General features: G+C 39.1%; 1 protein-coding gene across 1 annotated transcript in view; it reads right to left on the bottom strand.

Moving 5' to 3' along the window:
- Positions 1 to 4,390: 4,390 nt before the first annotated feature.
- Positions 4,391 to 25,588, bottom strand: part of LOC114650542 (uncharacterized) — a 44,092-nt gene continuing 22,894 nt past the window's right edge. Inside the window, exons 3-5 of the mRNA XM_028800238.2 lie at positions 24,429 to 24,716; positions 17,512 to 17,616; positions 4,391 to 5,485 (exon numbers count right to left, since the gene is read on the bottom strand). Of these exons, the coding sequence (XP_028656071.2) occupies positions 5,355 to 5,485; positions 17,512 to 17,616; positions 24,429 to 24,716 (524 nt within the window). The 3' untranslated portion in view covers positions 4,391 to 5,354. The remainder of the gene's footprint in view (positions 5,486 to 17,511; positions 17,617 to 24,428; positions 24,717 to 25,588) is intronic.

Here is a 25,588-nt window from a genome sequence, read left to right on the forward strand (position 1 = left end):
AACACTCCCAAATAGTCATGTTTTTCACAAATAAATTATTAAGTAAATGCTTCAAAATCTTAGGTCAGAGAGAACGAGTGATAACCACTTGCCCTTGATGAATCCCGCAATGAAAGGGGACTTAATAAAGTGAAATGCAAGCTTGCTTTAACAACAGGGCACTCTAGAAGGTGGTTGAAATGTTCATTTCTCCATAGTGAACTGCTATACAGATGTCTCTGTTTCATCTAAGCTAATAAATTGTGCATCAGCAGCTTTGGCTTGTGAAGTGTTTTATCATGTTATCAGATTACCTAACATGAAAGGTACCAAACAAGCTCTTAAGTTATTTTCTTGATGGGGGATAGGAATAAATGTCAAAACTTGGCATGTAACTGCTACATTTATATTCTTACCTGCTCCCTCCTGTGCACATGGTGCAGCAATAAGTCGCCATTTTGCTCTGTTCATTAGTTTCTTCTACATTTTCTGATTTGATGTTCATATTCTGAAGGTCCTCAAGGAATGCACTGCGCCAAGTCTTTTTCGGCTATCCCGGTTTTCTTTTACCATCTGTTCGTGTCCAGCTCATGGCTATCTTTGTATATAGGTCATTTGGTAAGCACAAGATGTGGCCAGCCAAACAAAATCTTCGCTCTGTGATAATATCTTGCAGTCTTTTGAAAGCAGCCCTATGGAAAAGCTCTTAATTTGGGACATGATCAGTGTATCGGTGTATTGTTCGCAAACCCCTCTGTCAGAAGTCATTCAGTTTTTGAGCTATTTGCGTGGTGACTTTCCATGTTTCACTGGCATATGTCACAGTTGGGAGGATGATAGAGTCGTACAGATGCAGTTTGAAATTGGTGTTGATACTTGCTGTTGACCATGTTGAACGCAATCGCTGAAAGACTGCTGCAGCCTTCTCAATCCTGTGATTTACTTCAACTTCATCATCACCGTTTTGGGTCAGAATACTGCCCAGGTAAGTAAGCCGGTCGACTTCTTCAACTGGTGTTTGGTTGACCACGATTTGGGTTGTTGTTGCCTGACTAACACAGATTTCCATGGTCTTAGTTTTATCTCTGCTGATTTGTAAGCCAGCCTTGCATGCAGCCCTTTCTCAATTAGTTGTTACATGTTGAAGACTGTTTTTTGTTTCTGTGAGCAATGTGACATTGTTAGCAAAGTCAAGGTCTGTCAGCCACAAATGTCCATTCCTTTGTATACCACACTGTGCCCAGTTTACAACTTGACACATAACATAATCAATCACAAACAAGAACAAAAGTGGTGACAATGTGCAGCCTGGCGTACACCTGTAAGAAGTGGAAGTAGTCTGTTGTGCCAATATTGGTTTTCATGAGGCAGCTGGAGTTTCGGTACAGATCTTTGAAGACGTTTACATAGCAATGTTGAATGCCATATAGTCTGGCAATATGCCATAGTGACTCTCTGTGCACACTGTCGATGGCCTTCATAAAGTTAGTGAAGTTTATTGACAGCGGCCACTGGCACTCCATTTGTACCCTGTATATTCAACCCTTGGGATCTCTAATGGCAGCCTACTCGCTGACTGAGACTGTCTTTATTTCCAATCTTTGACTTCAACCCAGCTGCGGCATACCCTTCAGCCCTGTGGTTGAAATTTAACATCTTATTAAAGAAAGAAACATCCTCTACAGGACAATTCAGTAATCAGGCAGGAGAAAAACTGTTCATTGTATCTTTTAATTACTCCTCAGCAAAATGCTTTGGAGGGAGCATTCTTCAAAAGCAGTCCATTACAGCATGGCCAGAGAAACAAAGAATACAGGTTCTATTAGCTATAAACTGTTTACATACAGTGTCAATCAATGCAAACATTTACCCTGGTTGGTTTGTTGTTTTACACCCAAATGATTTATATAAAATAAAAGTCTATTATATGGTTCTTCTTTAATATTTTGAGACGAGCCACCACCCTTGAAATTTCTGTGTATATAACAACTGTTTATAGGACATCTGCTGATTTCTTAGTCCTCCTTCAGTACATTTTGTATATTACATCAACCTTTCTTCTGGTACATTCTTTATTTATTTGACCATCTCAGTATTTTTCCTAAACCAAATCTTATATTTCAGTGTATTTTTTGTTGTTCACTTGACCTTTATTTGGTTTCCCACATTGATTAACCCTTTATGCTATTTCTTTAAGATGAATGCTATGTTACTCTAAAATTATTCTTCTACAATTGAGAAACTACTACTACACAAGGAAAAGTCAATCCACCCCCTTGGCTTGTTAGTTATAGTAATTAGACAAAGGTATTGACTTTTAAGCTTTTATTTGTCTCCATTAAAAGCAATACACAGAATCGTACAACCTGGATGTGCTTCACATTTTCATTCAGTCCAGGCAGAAGCTGTAAGATGCTGATGGCCAACTTCTTTTCCTGCAGGTTATGTGTTCTCAAGCAAAGCAAGGATACATTAAAAGAGACAGAGAATTCTTGGGCAATTTTTAAAAAATAGCAGTTGAGGGTTGGGGACTTATCAGCTCTGCCCTTTTCTCACCCAAACACGACACAAGCGCACCGGCAGTGGAGCTTGTTGACAGTAACATTTACAGTTTCTTACAACATATGAGAGTGCTTCTTACATCAGCAGGCTTAAAGTCAATTTCTAAGATTCCCAGGTAAGTAACGAAAAACATTAAATTATAAAATGAAAGTCGCTTTTAAACATTACGGTGGACTGCACTTGCTCTTTTTAATCATCCTGTTAATGATTTCCAATTTAATTCCTTTTGACTATTGCAAAAAATTTCACTGATCTGTGATGAGCAAAGCTGAGGGCCATTACCAATGCAATGGTGAATCCCCACCATCATTTAACACTGCTCTATATTTTAAAGAAAGAATGTAAGTATGGTGATATGTGTACCATTCATTAGAAAACCTTGATTCAGATTATTTCACATTTTAATCTTGTAAAAAAATGTAAAACAAAAATAACAGAGCCGTGTTAAACAGAATCAGAAATGACATGGCAAAGCAGCAGAGTGACAAGACTAGTATATTCTTGATAAGGCCTGCTGTTTAAGTGTGAAGTTTTTATAAGTTTTAGTAATTGAAACAGATTGCATACTTTGTTTCAACCTTACAAAGCTCTACTTATCATTTAACCTTTTCAGCCCTAATTAGAGAGAGCAGATATTCCCCAAGTCATGAAGGTGTGTGTTACACTGATGGCAGACTCCATAATGACCTGGCATGAAGGAGTGCTGCTGTGTCAATGACTGTCTCATGTGATGTCTGGTGTCCTGCCCATACTTGGTTGGTGTCTTGCACACAGTGTTGCTGGGATAGGCTCTGACCAAAAAAAAAAACAGTGTAATGGAGTGTGATGGTGAATAAAATCTACAAATTATTCTCTATATTTTTATTATTATATTTTGCTCAATCCCAACAAGATGAATTCAGATGTAGGAGGCATTATAATAAAAAGGCATATTCTTTTCCCTTACACCTCACTTTTATAACAGTTGTTCACAGCATAGTGCTAAATTGGTATTACAGCCTGGGAAAGGAAGACTGAGCCATACTTCAGGCTATTGATTACTGTATGGATGGACGTCTGGGACAACAATTTGGTTTACAGCCTGGGAAAGGAGAACATGAGGCAATATCAAAAAATTTTATTATCTGGGAAAAGATAGATTAAAGAGTTTGAGCAAAATTCATCCATCATATTGATAGCCAGCCAATCAGGTGCATGCAACTATCATGTGTTGTGAAACCACGGCATGAAACTTTATAATAAATATACCTCATTTTGAAAGCAACATCAGAAGAAGAAGAGAAACAGCGACGACGGAAGAGTGACATCAGAAAAGAAAACAAAGACACGTATGACCAGTTTTCATCTGATCGTCAGTTAACAGCATTTTCATGAACGTTGATTACTAAATCAAACGTCGCCCTGGGACATTCATCCTTGTCATCTGTAACTTTTTCGTAAGCTTTTTCTAAAGACAATATATATTCAGACTTTCCTATCAGTACCTATTTTCTATCATTCTTTGTGCCAGTGGTATTATTATTATTCTTGTAATAAATACCATGCTGCTTTTAACTTTCTATGCTTTGTCTTAATGTCTATAGAGTGATTGAAATAATAAGTTAGATTTCTTTGAGCACCTAGTGCAGCCGGAGATTTGCCATTACCTCTGTGCTGTGAGGTTTATTAGGCCGAGAGTGAGAGCTCCACTCAATAGTAGGGAACAGTATGTAAAGAAGGTATTCTTGGCTAATAAATGGCCTATAGTCAAGAGTGCTGAGTCTTTGTATGTTTAAATGTATTCTTGTAGACCAAAAGTAATATTTAGGTCTGAGGTATCATTAAATCATCGTATGTTGTTTGTGCCGATAATAAGTAAGTCTCTTGAAGTGCTGAGTGACAGGCTGATGTGTGGTTTAAAGTGCTAAAGGTTAATCAGCGTGTGTGTGTCATTCATGGGACACTGTCATCGTTAGGGTCTGTGTGTATGTGCATAGCTATGAATATGTGTGTTCATCTTAAAGTGCAACAGTAGACCAACCCGATAACGAACATGACGAGAACCACTTACGCTTGAGAGAACAGATAAAGGGTAAGTACAGGGAAATACTACGATAATACATGGAGTAATCAGATTCTTGGAAATGGGTGAACAAGCTCAGGCAGTTTGTCAAGCCATACTGTATGTATGTTCAGTAACACTCTTAACACATGGCTTTATTCATGACCTTATTCAGAAATTGCCACACCAATGTTAATTGCAGAAGAACTTTCAAATTGTGTGCTTTTTACTTCAGCCTGTCTTGAGAATGGTATACGTGCCATTAAACTGCATCCAGGATACATGCTAGCCATGGAAAGCAGGCAGAGCATCCTTCAACTCCCATCATGCACTCCCCTTTTCACTGTACTGTAATAGTTCACATGGTTAAAAGCAGCTTCACTTGTTTATTTGACATCAGATGCAGTGCCAGACTGCCTACTGCTTGGTGTAATCCCATTACAGTGTTGTCACAGATTTTGAATTAAAGGACATTCAGCTACTTTCCAATGTCCACTTCACCTTTTAATGTCATGGAGCACGGCAATAGTGACAGGCTGTAGTGAAAAACCTCTAGTCTAGTGGCTCCATGCTGATGGTCCAGCATTCAGTCTGTTGTGCATCACAGAGGGCTTCACATATCTGACTGTTAGGTGCAGATAAACATCAGGAAGGAGCTAAAAAAAAGCTTCAGTTGCACAAAAACAAACTTATATTGTAGTAATGGTGTCGGTCTCTTTCCATAGACAGGCGGTGCGTTGTGGTCGCTTCACATGTTAGTCAAGCTAAGTTCTTAGTTCTCATAAATAGACTCATTTCCAGAGATGCCTCCTTTGCTTTCATTGGCTGTATTATGCTGATAGTTCTCATATACTAAATTATTAAATATACTAATGTTCGGAGGTTCAGACTTCAATTGAGTGCCTGCAAAAGACAAAGAATAAAATGGATTTAAATTGCAGTAGACAGCTGTGTGTCACTTGAATGAGTTGGAGGTCTGTGGTAGGCCTGCCTCTCTCTTCCTGCCACAGCCAGTCTCTCTGTGTTAAGTACAAACAAGATCAGCTCCTGTAATCTTGGTGCTAATCTGCTGTGCATTTCTTTGTGAGCACACCTTTGAAAAAGTAAGAAACTTCAACTGCCCGCACATTTTCTAACCTACTTAACCAGTTCACTGTTAGACGGGGTGGGATGACAGTAAAGTTACAAAGGCATACCTTGTGCAAGCAAACACAATTGCTTCTACTTGTAACAATTACCCTAAGCTCAAAGAGGGCAATGTTACATTAACGATAAACTTGCTGAGCTCTTATTAGCACATTGGACCTGGCTGTTCTGCCAATTCTACTCTCAAAGCTTATTATCAAACAAAGACAGAAAGCAAAAGGAACCAGTTATGGAACAACACAAGAGAAAACATGACATGTAGATATATTTTAACTAAACAGTTACACAATTTACTTATTACAACAGCACCAGCAAAATAAAGTCCCCTTTAACTGTCTCTCGAGCAAATGCCCACCCCATGTACATAGACACTCCCTTAAAACACACCAAATTCCAACTTTTAGTTAAAAAGGATGGCCATTCCCAACAAACCCCACATACTGTATATATACACATCAATACAGTAATCCCTCCTCCATCGCGGGGTTTGCGTTCCAGAGCCACCCGCGAAATAAGAAAATCCGTGAAGTAGAAACCATATGTTTATATGGTTATTTTTATATTGTCATGCTTGGGTCACAGATTTGCGCAGAAACACAGGAGGTTGTAGAGAGACAGGAACGTTATTCAAACACTGCAAACAAACATTTGTCTCTTTTTCAAAAGTTTAAACTGTGCTCCATGACAAGACAGAGATGACAGTTCCGTCTCACAATTAAAAGAATGCAAACATATCTTCCTCTTCAAAGGAGTGCCCGTCAGGAGCACAGACTGTCAGAAAGAGAGAGAAAAGCAAACAAATCAATAGGGCTGTTTGGCTTAAGTATGCGAAGCACCGCGGCACAAAGCTGTTGAAGGCGGCAGCTCACACCCCCTCCGTCAGGAGCAGGGAGAGAGAGAGAGAGAGAGACAGAGTTTGTTTTTCAGTCAAAAATCAATACGTGCCCTTTGAGCTTTTAAGTATGCGAAGCACCGTGCAGCATGTCGCTTCACTAAGCAGCTGCACAGAAGGTAGCAACGTGAAGATAATCTTTCAGCATTTTTAGACGAGCGTCCGTATCGTCTAGGTGTGCGAACAGCCCCCCTGCTCAATCCCCCTACGTCAGGATCAGAGAAAGTCAGCGCAAGACAGAGACGGAGAAAAGTAAGTTGGGTAGCTTCTCAGCCATCTGCCAATAGCGTCCCTTGTATGAAATCAACTGGGCAAACCAACTGAGGAAGCATGTACCAGAAATTAAAAGACCTATTGTCCGCAGATATCCGCGAACCAGCAAAAAATCCGCGATATATATTTAAATATGCTTACATATAAAATCCGCGATGGAGTGAAGCTGCGAAAGGCGAAGCGCGATATAGCGAGGGATTACTGTATACATAAAACTCTCAATGTGACTTAAAGAAACAAAAGATGCCCCTGTTCAGGTGAGGCACATATATATACACAAATATAAACGAACCACTAGAGACAGATATATATATCCACACAAATCCAGTCCAAAGGGTTATTGTCCATGAAGGAAGGAGAAATATGCGAAGAGAGCAGTCAAATTGGGAAGGATCAAGGGAAGATGGATGATGGCACTATCCCAAAAGTATAAAAAGTTACAGATCTCACCCTACAAAATCGTCAAGTCAAAGCATATGGACAGTCTTAAGGAAGAAAAAAAAAGGTGTGCAGGCGGCCATCTCACTAACCTTGTCCCAGCATCGGGGCAAGGTGTTTCTACGTTTCTTTCCTCGGGGTTGACAGTGTCTGTCCTATTTCCCTTGTAATGCAAAGCAACTATTCTTTTCGATCACTTTTTTTATTGTCGGTTTTAATTTCGGTGCTCCAACCCTTCATTTTACAGCAATTTATGGTATTGGGAAAGGTACCTTGGGAAAGACCTGGATTTTTCAAAAGAGATGGTCTTCATCCTAACCGGAGAGGATCTTATGTATTATCCCAAAAAATGGCAGCAAAACTGCCTGGCTGACTGATTAGAGCACCATCCAGGCTGCAGTCGTGTGATCTTAAATCACAGGCTGTTGTTACTTTCTTGAAGCTGTTACCCATAATCCCTGTTGTGGGGCATCCAGTAAATTTAGTCTTGATGCAAACCTAAAATTACTTGACAACCAAAAAATAAGGTGTAAATTAGACCAAGAGATAAAACCAGACCCTCCACCAGTGGCATCTGTAATAGAAATTTACTTAAAATTAAAACCAAAAGTATATCACCAGTTCAGAAAGAAGCATGCAGTTTTAAAAGCTGCTTATTGAACATTCGCTCTCTTGGCAGTAAAGCTGTTTTGGTAAATGATATTATATTAAGTACTAAATCTGATCTGTGTCTTCTCACTGAAACCTGGCTTAGTAAATGTGACACTGTCCCCCTAGGTGAGGCGTCACCAGATGGCTACTCGTTCCTTCATAGGTCTAGAGATTCAGGTCGAGGAGGGGGCCTTGGAATAATTCATTGTAACAAAATGCAAATCACTTCTAAAAATTTAGGTGACTTTGCACCCTTTGAGGCATTTATTTTAAATATTAAAACAGATTCCAACACAATTATAGTGCTAGTCTACAGATAGATCACCAGGGCCATATTCATTGTTCATGACTGAATTTGGCAACTTTCTATCTGATTTAGCTATAAATTATGATCATGTAGTGTTGATGGGGGATTTTAATGTACACATTGATGTGGAAACTGACACTTTTAGCAAATATTTTACTTATTTGTTAAATTCAGTAGGATTTTGTCAGATTGTCAAAGGTCCAACTCATAATCATAACCACACATTAGATTTAATTATAACTTACAAAGTTGAAATTCAAAATTTAAATATTACTCCATTAAATGAAGTTCTTTCCGATCACTACTTAATTACATTTGATTTAGTCCTGCCCTTGCCAACGCACTCCCAGATTAAAACAAAGACAGTGCCACATCTAGATTGTAATTCTGCTTCAAAATTTATAGATACTTTGAGTAAGTCAAGTGTAATTGTGGAAAACCATTTAGATCAGTTAACATCAAATGTAAATGTGGAAAACCATTTAGATCAGCTAACATCACATTATAATGTGACCTTGAGAGATGTTCCGGATGCAGTGGCTCCTCTTAAAACAAAAGTGATCAAAGCACATAAAACTCTCCCTGGTTTAATGAAAACACTCGAGCTCTTAAATTAGAGTGTCAAAAACTGGAGCGCAGACGGAGAACAACAAAGCTACATGTCTGTCAAATTGCATGGACAGAGAGTGTTAATAAATATAAAAAAGCTCTCTTTAAAGCTCACTCAGAAAACTATTCTACAATAATAGATAGCAATAATAAAAATCCTCTGGTACTGTTTAGAACAGTGACTAAATTAACAAATGGGAATTCAGATCTACAGTGCAAAATACCAACAGATATTAGCTGTACAGACTTTATGAATATCTTCAATGAGAAAATTAAGAATAGAAGATCTCAGATCTCAGCATCACAGGACACAAACGCATACTAGCTTGGCAGACCCTGTCTCACATTGCATTCAGCACTTCAGTAATTTTAATCCTGTAACTGAGCAGGAAGTCTTAACTTTAATTTCTAAAATGAAGCCCACTACTTGTTCCCTAGAGCCAGTGCCAACAAAACTAGTAAAAAGTGCAATGAATGTTCTTGCAGCTCCTATTCTACACATTATCAATAGTTCATTATTTCATGGCACAGTACCTGATGCACTAAAAGTGTCAGTCATTAAACCATTACTTAAAAAGTCAGACCTAGACCCACACACAGTTAATAATTATAGGCCTATTTCAAATTTACCCTTTCTCCCTAAAATACTAGAAAAAGTAGTCGCCAATCAGCTTCAGTCACACCTTATGCATTACAATTTATTTGAGAAATTCCAGGCTGGCTTCCTCACTGGTCATAGTACAGAAACAGCACTAACACGGGTTGTAAATGACATTCTGATATCCTCTGATGAAGGAAACTTCATTGTAATTATGTTGTTAGACTTAAGCACAGCATTTGACACCATCGACCATTCTATTTTACTGCACAAGCTAGAAAATGACGTTGGGCTTACAGGCACCGTGCTCGCTTGGTTTAGTTCTTATGTATCAAATTGATTCCAATATGTACAGAAATGTGCTGACAGTACTCCATCATTATACACAGAACTGAAATATGGTGTCCCGCAGGGCTCAGTACTGGGACCTTTAATGTTTTCACTTTACATGCTTCCACTGGGATCTATCATTAGGAAACATAATGTTAATTTTCACTCATTTGCAGATGACACCCAGTTATACCTTTCACTGAGATCAAATGAAGTTTCTCCGATGTTGTCTTTAATTAGTTGTGTTAGTGAATTAAAGGAGTGGATGGATGAGAACTATCCATCCATTTTCCAACCCGCTGAACCCGAACACAGGGTCACGGGGGTCTGCCGGAGCCAATCCCAGCCAACACAGGGCACAAGGCAGGAACCAATCCTGGGCAGGGTGCCAACCCACCGCAGGACACACACAAACACACCCACACACCAAGCACACACTAGGGCCAATTTAGAATCGCCAATCCACCTAACCTGCATGTCTTTGGACTGTGGGAGGAAACCGGAGTGCCCGGAGGAAACCCACGCAGACACGGGGAGAACATGCAAACTCCACGCAGGGAGGACCCGGGAAGTGAACCCAGGTCCCCAGGTCTCCCAACTGCGAGGCAGCAGCGCTACCCACTGCGCCACCGTGCCGCCGGATGAGAACTACTTGTCTTTAAATACAGATAAAACAGAGATGTTAATTGTTGGAGGGAATGACGCTGATCACAACAATATTTTGTTATCATTTAACTCAATTGGAATCACCATTAACTTTAATGAACCTGCAATGTAGGATTTATCTTTGACTCTAGCATGTCATTTAAAGCGCACATTACAAAGTTGTCCAAATCATGTTTCTTACATCTTAAAAATGTTGGGAAATTAAGGGGCTTTCTAAATAAAAAGGATTCTGAGAAATTAATTCATGCATTTATTTCTAGTAGGACTGACTACTGCAGTGCAGTGTTCACTGGATGCTCAAACTGTTCTTTCTACAGCCTCCAGATAATCCAAAATGCTGCTTTATTATTACATATAGAATTATTGCAAGAACAAGAAAATACAAACACATAACTCCCAGTTCTTAAATCGTTAAACTGGCTCCTGGTTAAGTAATGGGCAGATTTCAAAGTCCTCCTTTTAACATATAAAGCATTAAATGGCCAAGGTCCGGCTTACTTGTCTGAACTTATCATGACTTACAAACCAGAGCGCACATTAAGATCTCAAGATGCCGGTCTACTTATGATTCCAAGGATTAATAAAATAATGGTGGGAGGTCGAGCTTTTACTTACAGAGCCCCTAAACTGTGGAATGGTCTGCCTGCTACTATAAGAGATGCCCCTTCGGTCTCAGCTTTTAAATCCCTGCTGAAGACTAACTACTTCAGTTTAGCATATCCTGACTAGAGCTGCTGATTAACTGTACAGACTGCATCTCTGTTGTTAGTCATTAGCACTAAAACATAACTAACATGATAGTTAGAATTTGTTACTAATCCTCACCTATTCTGTTTCTCTTCTCGAAACTCAAATGTGGCACATGGTGTCACGGCCCACCTGCCAAGTTGTTTTGAATGCCTAAGGTAAAGTTATCGCTGATGGAGGATTGCAGGAATCGTGGGGTACAGGGGTCCTTTCATCGGATTGGTTGGCCAAGCACTGTCTCAGCTGTGGAATGGCCAATAGGGGGAGGCAGCTTGATGGCTGAGGTCTCCAGGACTCTAAACAAATCCAAATCATATTATGTGATATCATCTACTGTTAAATTCTGCTCTGTACTTGTAAAATTTAAATTTTTATACTGTATTGAGGATTTGTTCTGTGCATTGTATTGTATTGACCCCCTTCTTTTTGACACCCACTGCACGCCCAACGTACCTGGAAAGGGGTCTCTCTTTGAACTGCCTTTCCCATGGTTCCTTCCATTTTATTTGCCTACAAAGGTTTTTTATGGGAGTTTTTCCTTGTCTTCTTAGAGATTCAAGGCTGGGGGGCTGTCAAGAGGCAGGGCCTGTTAAAGCCCATTGCAGCACTTCTTGTGTGATTTTGGGCTATACAAAAATAAATTGTAGTGTATTGTGTTATTGGCTGTCAACCGGAACGTTTTTTTTTGTCGGGCCTCCCAGATCCCGCCCATGAAAACAATGTCGCCAATCATTGCCTCTCAACTCCCGATCCTGAGCTGTGGAAGACCCCGGCAGTGGCCAAAAGCACACAAAAGACAAACAAGATACACAGGTAAAAACATTATTTCAATACACTCCTTTTGTGGCAGTGCTACATACTTGTCTGATTCAGAATCAAAATTTAAACTAACAAGTGGGTGGAAAGCTAAAGAACCAGGCAGAAAACCCACAGGCACACAGGGAGAACATGCTAACTCCACCCCAACCCCGGATTAGAATCTACAGTTCAGGAGCTGTCAAATTCTATTGAGAAAACATCACTAGATTTGGTTAAAGTTTGCTTTGTTTGAATTTTAAGTATCTTGGCTTAAACATTCAAATACAAATATACAGTAAAGCGGTCATAGTTTACTAATTTTTTCTTTTTCCTGAACACGGTCACAGGGAGCCAGAGCCTATCCCAGTGAAGGTGGGTGCAAGGCAGAGACCAACTGTGGACTGGAAGACAGTCCAGTATTGCTGATGTTACAGGGCCAGACAGAATTTCTGGGACTCATCACTCAGTTCTGCAGCACCTTGTCAGGTTAGCATTGTTGTTGTGTACATCAACAGCTTTTCCTTTTAGCATGACACTTTGCTGTCACGTAAGGCCTGTTCACTCTTTAATAACCACGCTGTGTGTTTTCATTAAAACGCCCTGCTAGCTATGCCATATGACATATTTTTATAAACAATAAGAATAACTGCTAGATATGTTTTTTAAAGCCACATGATATAGTGGTACCTGACCCCTTGGCTAATGGCGTAAGTTTAATGAAGTACAAGTACAAAACCATGAATGTATTAGACTACATATACAATACACTCAAATAAGCCCCAGTTATGATTGTCAACATTTAGGTGTGTGAAGAAAAGGGATTATCTGATCTTAAGATGACAGTGGTACAGAGCTTCATGCTACTGTCTCACTGCTCCACCACACCACAATTTGAATATGTGTGGAGCTGGCATATTCACCTCATGTCCGTGTAGGTTCTTGGTACAATTTTGCACAGGATGAATGAGTGCACTATATTCATGCATATTCTGTGACCCAGAGTGGAAGGTCATCCTGTGCAGCTATACGGCCTGTGCTGTCAAGATGAGCTGTGGCTACGGCCCAGAATTTGATCTAAGCAGGTTAAGTAAATTGACACCGCAGTGGTTAGTGCTTCTTTCTGTGTTACAGCTCCAGATTGCTGTGTTGAATGCCTAGCCTGGTTCTTCTTTCTGTGAAGACAAAAGCACCTATGAACAGCTAGATGTGGTGAGTTTTATCACGTTAACTTGAACAAAACTGAAACCCAAAGGATAAAAAAAATAAAGATCCGGCCAAAAACACTGCCTATGTTAACCCTGCATTTAAAAATAAATATCTTTTTTAAAAAAAAGTGTGAATTCAAAAACAGAAAAAGAAAAAAATAGATGAGTGAATCATGTCTATGTGGCAATACGTTTACAAGCAGAAATATAATGAACTAGAAATACCCTTCCAAGGTATTTCATAGGATGAATTACATTTTTAAATTTTAACTTGAACCTATAAAAAGGCATGTGATGCAGAACTTTAAGAAGGGTGCAGCAATGAAAAAAATGTAAATATATATATATATATATATATATATATATATATATATATATATATAACAAATTAAAAAATAATAATATTGAAACAATTAAAAAAAATAAAAAATAAAAACATAAAATCTGTAGTGAAGATGACCTGTCTAGCATCCACACAAGGCTGATATAAATTGTCTGCCCTAACAAAGGAATTTGAGATTTCCAGACCTTGCACCCCTTACAGCAATATTATACCGCACTCTGCACACAGCCATCACAGTGCAGCAAAGCTGTGGTGAAAGTCTGTTGTCACTCAACGATTTGTAAAAATAGCACATGTTTGATATACGGTAGCTATGCTAAAATCTTGTGTTCTACTGCACTTGAAGTTGGCTGATGTACTTTATATAGTATTGTTCTTCGGCTACTGTTTGAGGGTTATTTACATGTATCACTAAACAGGCACAAAGGGGACACCTCCTATTAGCCAGTAGTTGTCCACCAACAAACTTGCCAAGACATTGTGGGTAAACCCAGGCCACATTGTCACAATGCCCATAAAAAGGTATTGGCGATTGCAAATCACCAGAGGACTTTTGCAGTAGGATACAAGAGGCTTGGAGTACCAGTACACCCCAGGATTTAACTTAATGTGTGAGTGTTGGATTCTAGAGGTGATGCTCAGAGACATCTCTCTATTATATAAAAAATCTTGGGATGAGACGAGACCTCTTCAGAGAGACGAGATGTGACTTCTCAGAGAGACACTTTCACGTCCTGTGAGACGAGACTTTGTACCAAGAGATTAACCACACCCGGGGCTGAAAAAAGACAAAGAGTAGATGGCAAAGTAGAGCGTTGTAAAGAATTCAAAAACGTTGGTGTGATACACATGCAAAGCAGGTTAGAGATAATGGAAGTAGGAAAATTCGAAAGTCTCAGAAAAATGAAAATAAAGATCGCATTACTGCAAACAAATGGTAATTATTACTCATTGAAATAACGGAACAGCGAAAAGAGATCGAATATATTGTTCGGATTTAAACCTTAAATCGGAGACTTATAGATTGTCTAATTCGTGTTGCTATCAAGGAAAAGTACAGTTTCTTCCCAATGAAAAGGCATATCCATGAGAATTAAATGATTTCTTGTTTGGTGAAAGTAAAATTCTACAAACACTGTTGTCATGATTGGGTCACAGAGTTGCACAGATACACAGGAGAGTTTACAGACAGAAACATTATTCAAACACTTCAAACAAACAAAAGTCTCTTTCAGGAGTGAATTGAGCTCTGTGTAGTCTGAGGGGACAGTTCTGTCTCTCAATTAAAATAATAGAAAATCTTCATAGGGGTGTGCCTCAGGAGCGGTACCCCCAACAAGAGCAGAGGATTTCTGGGGGAAAAGATAGACAAGGCAGTGAGACAAAAGGACAGCTGCTGTACAGGCTTTTAAATGATCGAAGCGGCACACGAGATGCAGATCACACGGCACAGTAACAGCAGCAGCAAGCCAGCAGCTGATCGAACAAAGAGGAGGTAAAAAAAAAAAAACCTGTATTTGTTTCCCATTGTATCGCCGCTTAAGAGGGGGTTTTGGAGGAACGACTGCATCTCCTTGGTGTGCATTCAGCCCCCCTCCTCACAACGCTTGCAGCAGAAATGTGAAGTGGCTGGAGTGTAGCACAGGCCAGGTTTGGGGGGGGGGGGGGGGGGGGGGGGGGGGGGGTTGGTGAGCAAATCGAGCAGGGGGCAAAGCCCCTAGTAGGTACAAAATTTTTTAAATGATCATCTCAAACACGCTTGAAAAAAACATCATTTCTCTGTACAGTAACGGTCTTATACCAGTAATGGCGGACTGCACGATAATATGCAGTGAATACACTTGAATTGAGTATTCATAGTTTTCACACTCTTTCTCTGTACGTTTAGCAGTTGTTTTCTCAGCAGTTGATGTGTTTGCTGCTTCCTGAGCAGCTCTTGTTTTCTCCACTCTAGCAGCCCACTTCTTCTCTTCTTCCGCCAGCATCTTTTTGCATTAAAACTGATCAAGCCAGTGTTTATGTTGCAATTACTTAGTAAGTTTTTCTTAATTTTTCACTTAAGCTGGCACTTAAGTCTTCAATCTGCCTCAAGAATGATTTAAGATATGAAGAGGTAGGGGAAGTGACAGCGAAGGTGGTAGGGAATGAGAACCACACTCGTACGCATGCGCCACACGGCCACCCTGCTGGCAGCTGCCAAGAGTTGATTCTACTGTACAATAAAATAAAAATAAAAAGAGGAATAACCTTGGAGGTCAATCATCACCCTGAAAGTGGATAGTAGACGTCACATAGTATATGTGTACGAAATTTCAAGTCAATAGTTCAAACGGTTTGTGAGCTACAGGTGATTCAAAATCCTGGACAGGCAAACAGACAGCCATGGTAGCGTATTATATATAAAGAAGATATGAGGAGTGTGATGACATAGCATATGACATCATCTCTGCATCGAGTGACTGGCAATGGGTATATAAACACCAAGCAAAGTTAGACACAGGGAGATGGTGACCAAACAATCCACAAAATGGCATTGCTAGAACAACATCCATCCATTATCCAACCCGCTATATCATAACTGCAGGGTCACGGGGGTCTGCTGGAGCCAATCCCAGCAAACACAGGGTGCAAGGCAGGAAACAAACCCCGGGTAGGGTGCCAGCTCACCGCAGGACACACACACCAAGCAGATACCAGGGACAATTTAGAATCGCCAATGCATCTAACCTGCATGTCTTTGGGCTGTGGGAGGAAACCTACGCAGACACGGGGAGAACATGCAAACTCCATGCAGGGAGGACCCGGGAAGTGAACCCAGGTCTCCTAAGTGTGAGGCAGCAGCACTACCCACTGCACCACCGTGCTGCCCTAGAACAACATTATAATATAAAATACACAAAACTAAACATCTTAATTTCAAAAATGCAGCGAGTACTGGTAGGCTTAGAGATACTTAAAATATATATTTACAAAACTGATGCTTGTACATGTGCCATCTTTTATTATACAGCGCTAAGAAAAAGTATTTGCCCCTTTCTGATTCCCTTGGTTTCATTTATGCAATATGTAATCTTATTTCTCCCACTATATTGATACATATAATTATAATTAAATAACGCACAGTTTTCTGTAACTAACATTCCATTCATTCATTTTGTAAAACATCTTATTACAGGACAGAATCAGAGTACAGTCAACACTGGGTGTAAGACACAAACCCACGGAAATGTCATACTAATCTAATGCAGGCCCACGAAGTCAGACATTCACCTTTACTCATCTTGAGGAATTCTGGAGACATCCAAATATGCATATCTTTCAGATATGGGAAGAGATAGGAGTTGTCAGATAAAAAACATGCAGAAAAAAATGAGAAAAACGCACAAACATCACAAAGGCAATAAGCAGGCTAGGATCCTAAAGCAGTGAGGCCTCAGCCCCAGCTACCACAATGAAACTCTTGTAATAGATACTGAAGTACTTCTTTTTATTGCCCTGTCAAATTTTTTCACATTGTTTTATTATCCATCTATTATTTTATTAACAAACCCACTTTTATCAGTTCAGGGTTGCATGGGCCCTAGGCCAGACACTTGAGGTGACAGTATTATACAGTTATAAATGTGCTATGGAAGTAATTGAATTATTTTTGATTGATTAACATTAAACACACAGATCATTTAAAAGTATTGCTCTGATTGTGATTGTGAATTTCCCATTGGGATTAATAAAGTATCTATCTATCTATCTATCTGATTGATTAATGTTAGGCATACTTGAGTAAAATTCTAAAAGTGATTTTAATGCTGCCCTTCCTACAGCTTGGAATTACAGGAACGGAGTAAGTCAATCATGAACATCTCCCATCGTTTCTGCCACTAGGTGACAAGTCTTGGCTAACTGTCAGGAATGAAGAGCAGTCTCACCTTTAATACATTTAAATACAGGGTAGCTTAGCAGGATAATTAGAAATGAGACGCCTGCACAGATTGCACCAACATAGATCCAGTGATTTGTACAGCATGGTGTGTCTGAAAAAAAAAAGAAGAGGGAGTTACAAAATGGTGAGTACTGTTGTAATAAACCTTGCAATTTTTTTTCCTGAAAAACTGATCTGAAGATACAATAGAAGGGAAAGTGCTCTGGTATATTTGAAATTATATTTAGTAAATAATTAAAAGTCAGGCAGAAAGAAAAAAGATGCAATGAAAATCTACTCTAGGACCTGACACTTCAACACAGCAAACTTTACTTTACTTTATTAGTAATCAAGCATTTTTTAATTACATTGCCTGAAGCCACTCAGTACAATACAATGTCCATATTTAAAAATTAACATAACATTTTCAAACTCGCTTAATCCAGTTCAGTTCTACGGGTCACCAGTCTATCCAGAAACACTCACACACAGCTCTACACAGAGTAAATTTAGGATTAGGAAGTATTCGAAAACACATAGAGGGGTCTGAGTTTGCTGTTAAAGAGTGTGGAAATCATGAAAATCAAGAAAGTCTCATAGATCAAGTTCGTGAACACAGTTTGCTCAACAGTTTGTACAGTGCAGTCGTGTCTGCTTTCTGTGCTGTATGTAAAGCTAGAATGTGTATACCAGTACAATTTTCTCAATTTTGTAATAGTTGCAGATTTTATTATCTTAGGTTGAGCGATTTGCTTGTCCACCATGGAGAGTATTATGTGTTATAATCATGGACTCTACCCACCCCAGCAACAGACTGTTTAGCCTGCTCCGCTCAGGCAAGTGGCTGCACAGCCTAATGGGAAAGACCGAGAGACTCACGAGGAGTTTTACCCCTCAGGCCATCAGGATCCTGAACTCTGACACGCCAAGAAACATTCAAACCTAAAACTCAGGGCACACTCACTGTAACTTACTACACAACCGCTTTATACTTTTTACTGTTTCAGATTTTAACTTAATTTTAATTCAGTTAACTTTATTTAACATAGTTAACTTATTATCTTCATCGTAATGCTATTCTACTTCTATTTTATATTTGCTTTTGTTTTTGCACTGTCTTGGAGAAGGCTAGCCTTTTCATTTCGCTGCACGATGTACCTGTGTAACTGTGTGTAATGAATAAAACTCTTCAAATTTGAATCTAGATGCGATGGTAGGGCAAATTCATTCTCCCCTGCCATTTCTGTGGCACATGTCTGTGGTTCAGTTCCACAGGAAACCAACTTCGACTTGATCAAGTTACCACAAAATTAATAAGCACTAAACTGCTGAGTAAAAGTGTTGACCAGAGCGTATGCTAATTATAGAATTTAAACTAAGTATATAATTTAATTTTATTTTATTATTTAGGATTCCCTCCACATAAACCAGCAATATCTAATTAGCATTTAAGCAGACACAAAATAATCGTGTGCAATGTGGTGAGCTATGCTTGAGGTCATACAGGCCTACTGTTTCTATGTGTGACATGAGGGCAGGTTGCAGAAGACCAGGCCAAGTAGTGAGTGTGTCCAAGTAAGAGCACTCTGTTCACAGAGCTTCTAGATTAAACAGTTGTGGTTTCAACCACATCACAAAACTTCCTCTATGCTAAACATGAATTCAATACAGACCAGAAACTGTTAGAAAAAGAAAAAAAAGTTGTTTAAAAGTTTAAACATTTTTTAGACTTGTTATTTCCCAAATCTTTTTTTCACATCATTTTTATCAAAAGGGAACCATCGGGGGGGGGGGGTCACTTTCCATACATTGTATTTTGTAACACGGAAGTTCCTGTGAATCAGTTCTCTTCAAAATAGGGGAGTTTCTCTAGTTCTGGGTTTTTAACCAAATGTCAGATTTGATCAGGACCAATTGATGTACAGTAGTTATATACAGTATGCCACAGGCACAGAGGTAGACACCTGCGACTACGGTAGTGAGAACATATTCATCAAGAATTAATGTTTTGTTGGCGATTACTGTCTTAGGCTGAAAATGCATACTAGAAACTAAAAGAGCAGCAAGAGTCAGATGATCATGCACACTCTCACAAGATGTGTAGTGAAGTGCATAAAATCATTAAGCTGAAACTGTTAATGAGAGAAAGCTTTTCACTGTTTTCATAACAAAGTGCTTTCTGTATTTTTCAGGTAAAGTTCAGATGAGAGAACCAAAAGAAGTCCTCACCCTTAGAACATACACTGCGTCACCATAGCACTGCTGCAAGGAAGTGTCTGTGCCACCAGTGCACACACATATTAGATAATGTCATCAAACCCCAACCAAAAGAGTACACAAATTAAATAAAAAATAACATTAAGTAAAAAACAATAACAGCAGACAAGGAAAAATATTTCAAACAGCCCAAAATGGCTCGAGATCATGACAACATCACATAGAAATGGGCAGGCCATTCTCGGGGATACCTTAATTCTATGAGCCATTCAAAAATTAATGTGGACATTTCAACTCTATTATGACCCCTTTGTACCACCTATGTAGACAGTGAGGTTTGGAAAAACACAAAAAGAAGAGTAACTTTAATAAAAACACCAAGCTTCACTTTATTGATAACATAGCGGCTTTTTTCATATATTAAGCAGTCACTCTCACATCTTTTTTAGTAATGTTATTATCCCTGTTTTCTCTTTCCAGAAAATTATAAAATAAATATTCTTCTTGGGGCAGCATGGTGGCACAGTGGTAGCACTGCACACTCGCACTAAGGAGCCCTGGGTTCATGTCCTGAGTCCTCCCTGTGTGGAGTTTGCATGTTCTCTGTGTGTCTATGTGGGTTTCCTCCGGGTGCTTCAGTTTCCTCACGCAGTCCAAAGACATGCAGGTTGTGTCTGTGTGTGTGAGTGTGTGTGAGTGTGCTCATCCTTCGATGGACTGGTGCCCTGTCCGGGGGTTGTTCTTGCCTAGTGCACTATGCTTGCTGGGATAGGCTCAAACCCCCCACACACCTACTCATGATTAAGTGGGCTTAGAAAACAGTATGGTATGTTATGGTATGGTAAATATTCATCTTAAATGAGTATGTTCTGCTAGTCTGTTTGAACAGGAAAGTGTGGCTATAATTCTTTGGTACAGCAAAGACAAAATCTCTCCGTGTGTGATTTCCTTCCATCTACTTTTTACCTTTTGCTACCTTTCTCCTAATTCCAATGAATTCCAATGAATCTTCCTGCAACAATCAAATAATCTAGGAAGATGAACTGATGGTATTAATTTCCCCTATAGATTACACTGGAGTTTGTGGACTATTGGTAAATGAGGGGTTTACTCAGCCATATCTAGTATAATATGAGGTCGTTTCATTTTGTTTCTTAATGAATCCAAACACCTTTTATGGCCTTCATTTTTATAAATTCTAAAAAAAACCTAGCCTGTTCTTACATTTTAAAATGTAGATGATGGTGCCAGGGTCCAAATATGAAAAAAATACCTTAAAACGTAACAAATATGTCTACTTTTTAAGCAAAGAGTGTATTGAGTATTGTTCCGTTGCTTGAGATTACATACAGTACACATTGCAAAACAGTATATCTATATTATTTTAGAAAGGGGAAAACAGCGAAATATTGTTGAGAGTTTCGTTGATTTTAAAAGGAGGCCAACTGTGCACTTCACCTCGCTGACTGTCTACCTTCGTAGCAAACTTTCAGCTCCAGGGAAGTTGGTTCATCTCGTAAAGTTATCTCCAAGCCCTGTTATTGACTTTATTGAATGCTGATGCCCAGATGTGAATTTGTGTCTGTGCTCTCGTGACAACTATTGATAATAAAGAATAATACATTTCACACAATCACTCAGTCTTTCACTACGTTTGATTAGAAATAATGAAAGTCTGTTGTAAAATTACTATGAATCACAACTCAGAACTATCTCATCAGATTACGAGCTTGAGTACCTGACTACCAGAAAGAAACAGTGAGACTAACTAACTAATTATGTTGTACCGCTCTCAGATCCGGCACGATTATAATAATTAAATAATCCGGGGCGCGAGTGACCAACACTACTTTCTACTACACCACTTCAAATTATAGAGACACACCAGCAAGAGCAGGATCAAGTTGAAATGATTATTAATAGACAATACACATTATCACCGGGACAACAACAACAACAGAAAACCTTATATGTATAATATCGCGCTGCAGCGCTCCCCCTCCCCGCACAAATCACAACACAAACCCTAGAAAACATACATTACTAATAAGGATTTTAGCAGAATGAAAAACACAAAAAAAAAGAACAATGAAATTATAGTTTTTTAAAGTCTTATCTGTACAGTAGCGTTGAGCTCCGTCTAGCGTGGGGAAATGAGGCGCCGACCATATATCTTATTACGGGAAATGTACTGATTAACAGTTCCTAGTGCTGGCCCATCAAGTCCTCTCCCGTATGCCTTCCTCTCGAAAGAAAAAATAATTTGGCTTGCAATGAACCCGGGTTCACCTGACGATATCCAAGAGTGTTAATCCTTTCCCTTGTGCCTTTTCCTGTTATGGCTTCCTCCTCCTCTCTCCTCGCTCTTCTTCTTTTTTCCCGCCACCTATTTACAAACGGATAGCTCCTCCCCATACAGTCTGTTGGCCCTCCAAGCCAGGAGCTCCCCTCCCTCTGTATCAAGGGCTGGCCCTGCACATAAAGGCGTACCACTAAAACAGATATGGGAAAAGGTACAAACTTACAGGTACATACACATATTCCGGACGACCGTTACAATGTTTAGTCACTCAAAACCATCCAAAGTTCTTTTATTACCGTATCCTCAGGAAGAGCAAAATAACAGGTGCTATAAAACAGCGTTCAATGTTTAGTGTCTCAAGACGCCAGATTCACTAACATCACGCAGACAACAACAGAAGAGAGTATGGGAGTGAACAAATGGTTATCCCCCTTGTTGAAATGAGCATGATTACAGTGATGGCCTGGGGGTAAGGGGGATCCCCTTGGTGAAATGAACATGATTTGAAATGGGGAAAAATATCACACAACACTGTCAATTGTTTTGCTAAACTGGGTATTGGTGGTTGTTATTGCGATGGCCACTCATGAATCAACAACTGCAACCCACAACCCAGTTCTCAGCACCTGAGAAATACTGCTATAGAATTTGATAATTGGTTCATGGCAGTCTGTTCCACTGTGGTTTGGCTTTACAACACATTCTGTCCTTTTTATTTTCGGAGTATTTTTTTATTGTGCATATACATGACATGCAACAGCAAGTCTATAATTCTGTGCTGATTGGCACTGCAAAGTGAGTATCGACATGCAGGTGGCCTTAGCTCTGTCAGAAATATAAAGCTTTATAGAAAAGGCAATGTAGTGTAATCAGTTCAGATTTACTGAGTAAATAAATGTGTAAAATACAATGAAACTCTTTTGCGCACGCCTCACTAACATGCACAACGCTGCCACTTGCTAGAGATCTTGCTCCTTAGATTAGGTAAAATAAAAACGTAGAATGTAACAAGTGAAAAGTAGGCCCTGTTTGGGGGAAAAAAAAAATCAGCAAATGATTTGATGGTGTATTTGTTGTTATATGATGTTATGTGTGTCAGCATTGCCTATAAAAATATGATTTCTGTATCTATGGCATAAGGAAATAATCTGAGTGTGTATGTGTCACAGGGGCTGGCGTGTATTTTTAATCAACCACACACGTACTCAAATCAGATGATTTCAGGGCGCACTGATAGATCAGCTGCTATATCAGACACTCAACACATCTTTTAAGCACAACATCATTTGTTACAAATCGACGAAACACAACTGCAGAGACAAAAGCAGAGTAATACGCAGCCTGAATGCTACAAAGATTTGACGAATTGAGGGGGTACATCTGTGGAAAACGTCCAAACTCCACACATAACAGCAACTGCGAGTAGACACGCTCACAGAAAGCATATCTATTCTTTAAGAAAACATTAAGAGTAATCTGTGATGACATTTTTTATTTCTAATTTACTTTTGTTGTCACATACCTCAAAAATGCAGAAGGCACGTTTTCTTAAATAGGAACCTTTGCTTCTTCAAGTTGGACATATTCGGTAAGTTTTAAAGCTTTTGTTTATCATATCTGGACCTTGGCCCCATCACTTCTATTTTAAAATGCAAGAACAGGCTAGATATTTTTAAAAATATATAAAAAATTGATTACTTTATAACACAATTTTATGTGGCAAATTAATGTATACCATGACTGTGAACTTTGACTGGAAAAGTTATCCTTTAAGGATATCATCATGATTTGAAGAACCTCTTAGACAGTGTGCCATATAAAGTATGTCAAAGGGCTCTACAAATAAACAAAACTGGCGTCTCACTTCACATAGTTGGGAACACCATCACAGCACAACTTCACAATGATATCCAGGTTTGGCCCTGGTTTTGACTTGGCAGGCATGTACAAGAGCTTTATTAGGGATATTTTGACATTTGCTCATTGGAGGTTCTCCCCTACAGACTCAGAGCCCTGAAGTTCTCTAAGCAGTTCATTAAGAGCCTCCTACATAATGCTTAGGATCAGAAAGTCTTCTCTGAATGAATCGTGAGTGTCACTTTTTAGGCAGTAAAGAACAGCATGGTGGGGTTTAACATTCCCTTTTTAAAGGGAACTAAAATAAAATCTATGTATCATATTATCACATTGAAGGTTTAATATGTTTGTCACGTCAATGCACATTATACAGTAATAACATCCTGATGATGTGAATTTTTATGTGTGCAAGTTGTATTTTAGTTGGTTTGGCTGCTTTTACCTACTTCAAGGGTGTCATCATTTTCTCTTTTAGTACACACCCAACTATTATAAATCTGACCTTTGGTTCTTCTGCATGAAAATGATTTGAGATAATAAATGTTTACCTTTATTAGGGTAAAGAGTGACATTTTTACCCATGACTGAAGCAGATGCAGAGTGGTTTACTAAACAAGAAACCACATCACCAGATTTCCAGTTGGGCTTGCAAATGTTAAGAGATGCGTTGATAACAGTTTGACCAGAGAACAGACTCTGCAGGTTGTCTCCCGAATCATCTCTCCACCAGGTTACATTCACCTCATAGGGGAAGAAGTCCTCCAGAATACATAAAAGCTGTACGCAGTCTGAAGAGTGATTAAAGAAGGTGTACTTCAGGGTAATATCCGGAGGACCTAAAGTGAAAACACACAACACATAGGAGCATAGTAGGTAAGTACTTGCTTTCAAACAAAGGCCTTAAATGCTGTAATCTACAATATAAAAGGGACTATCAAAATGTTTCTGTACATTTTTTTAGCTCTATTTATTAAGAATTTCAAAAACAAACTACATCACTTTTCTACATAGTCACCTTCCTTTGCGATGCAATTTTCCCAGTGTCGTACCAACTTTTTAATGCCCAATTAGTATTCCTCCCACCTTCACTGTTTCTAATGAAAATATAAAATTGCAGAAACTTTTTGAACAACCCTCGTATATCAAGAAGCACTGTTCAGCCAAAATTTAATTACCTTTCTGTGCAGCTTCAGGAAATGGGCAGATTAATATTAATAGTTACTTTGACAAACTAACTAGAAACTGCAACTGTCCCCTGTGTGGGTGTGGGTGTGTGCACGAGCAGGCCCTATCATTCACTGCCAACCCATCCAGGGTCATTTCCTGCCTTGTGTTTAGTGCTGCTGGGATAGGCTTGAAGTCTGAGCAATCTTATACAGTAATCCCTCGCTACTTCGCAGTTCACTTTTCGCGGATTCATGACTTTGCGGGTTTTTAAATACAAGTGATTGCCTGCCTATCGCGGCAGTTATGTTCCAGACCCATCAGCAACAGGAGAAAATCCACGATATAGAAAGACCATATAAATAAACATTTTTATAGTTTAAGCCTTAAAATACCCATCCCACATGCTTTAAACACATGTAAACTTATAAAACACACTTTGTTAACACATATGATATGTGGATGTCGGGCTAAGGATATGAGTAACATCTCACTATTATAAAACATTTTAACTTCACGCAAGACAAGACAGTGAGACAGGAAA

The sequence above is a fragment of the Erpetoichthys calabaricus genome, chromosome 4 (assembly GCF_900747795.2).
Source record: "Erpetoichthys calabaricus chromosome 4, fErpCal1.3, whole genome shotgun sequence".
NCBI classification, from domain to species: Eukaryota; Metazoa; Chordata; class Cladistia; order Polypteriformes; family Polypteridae; genus Erpetoichthys; species Erpetoichthys calabaricus.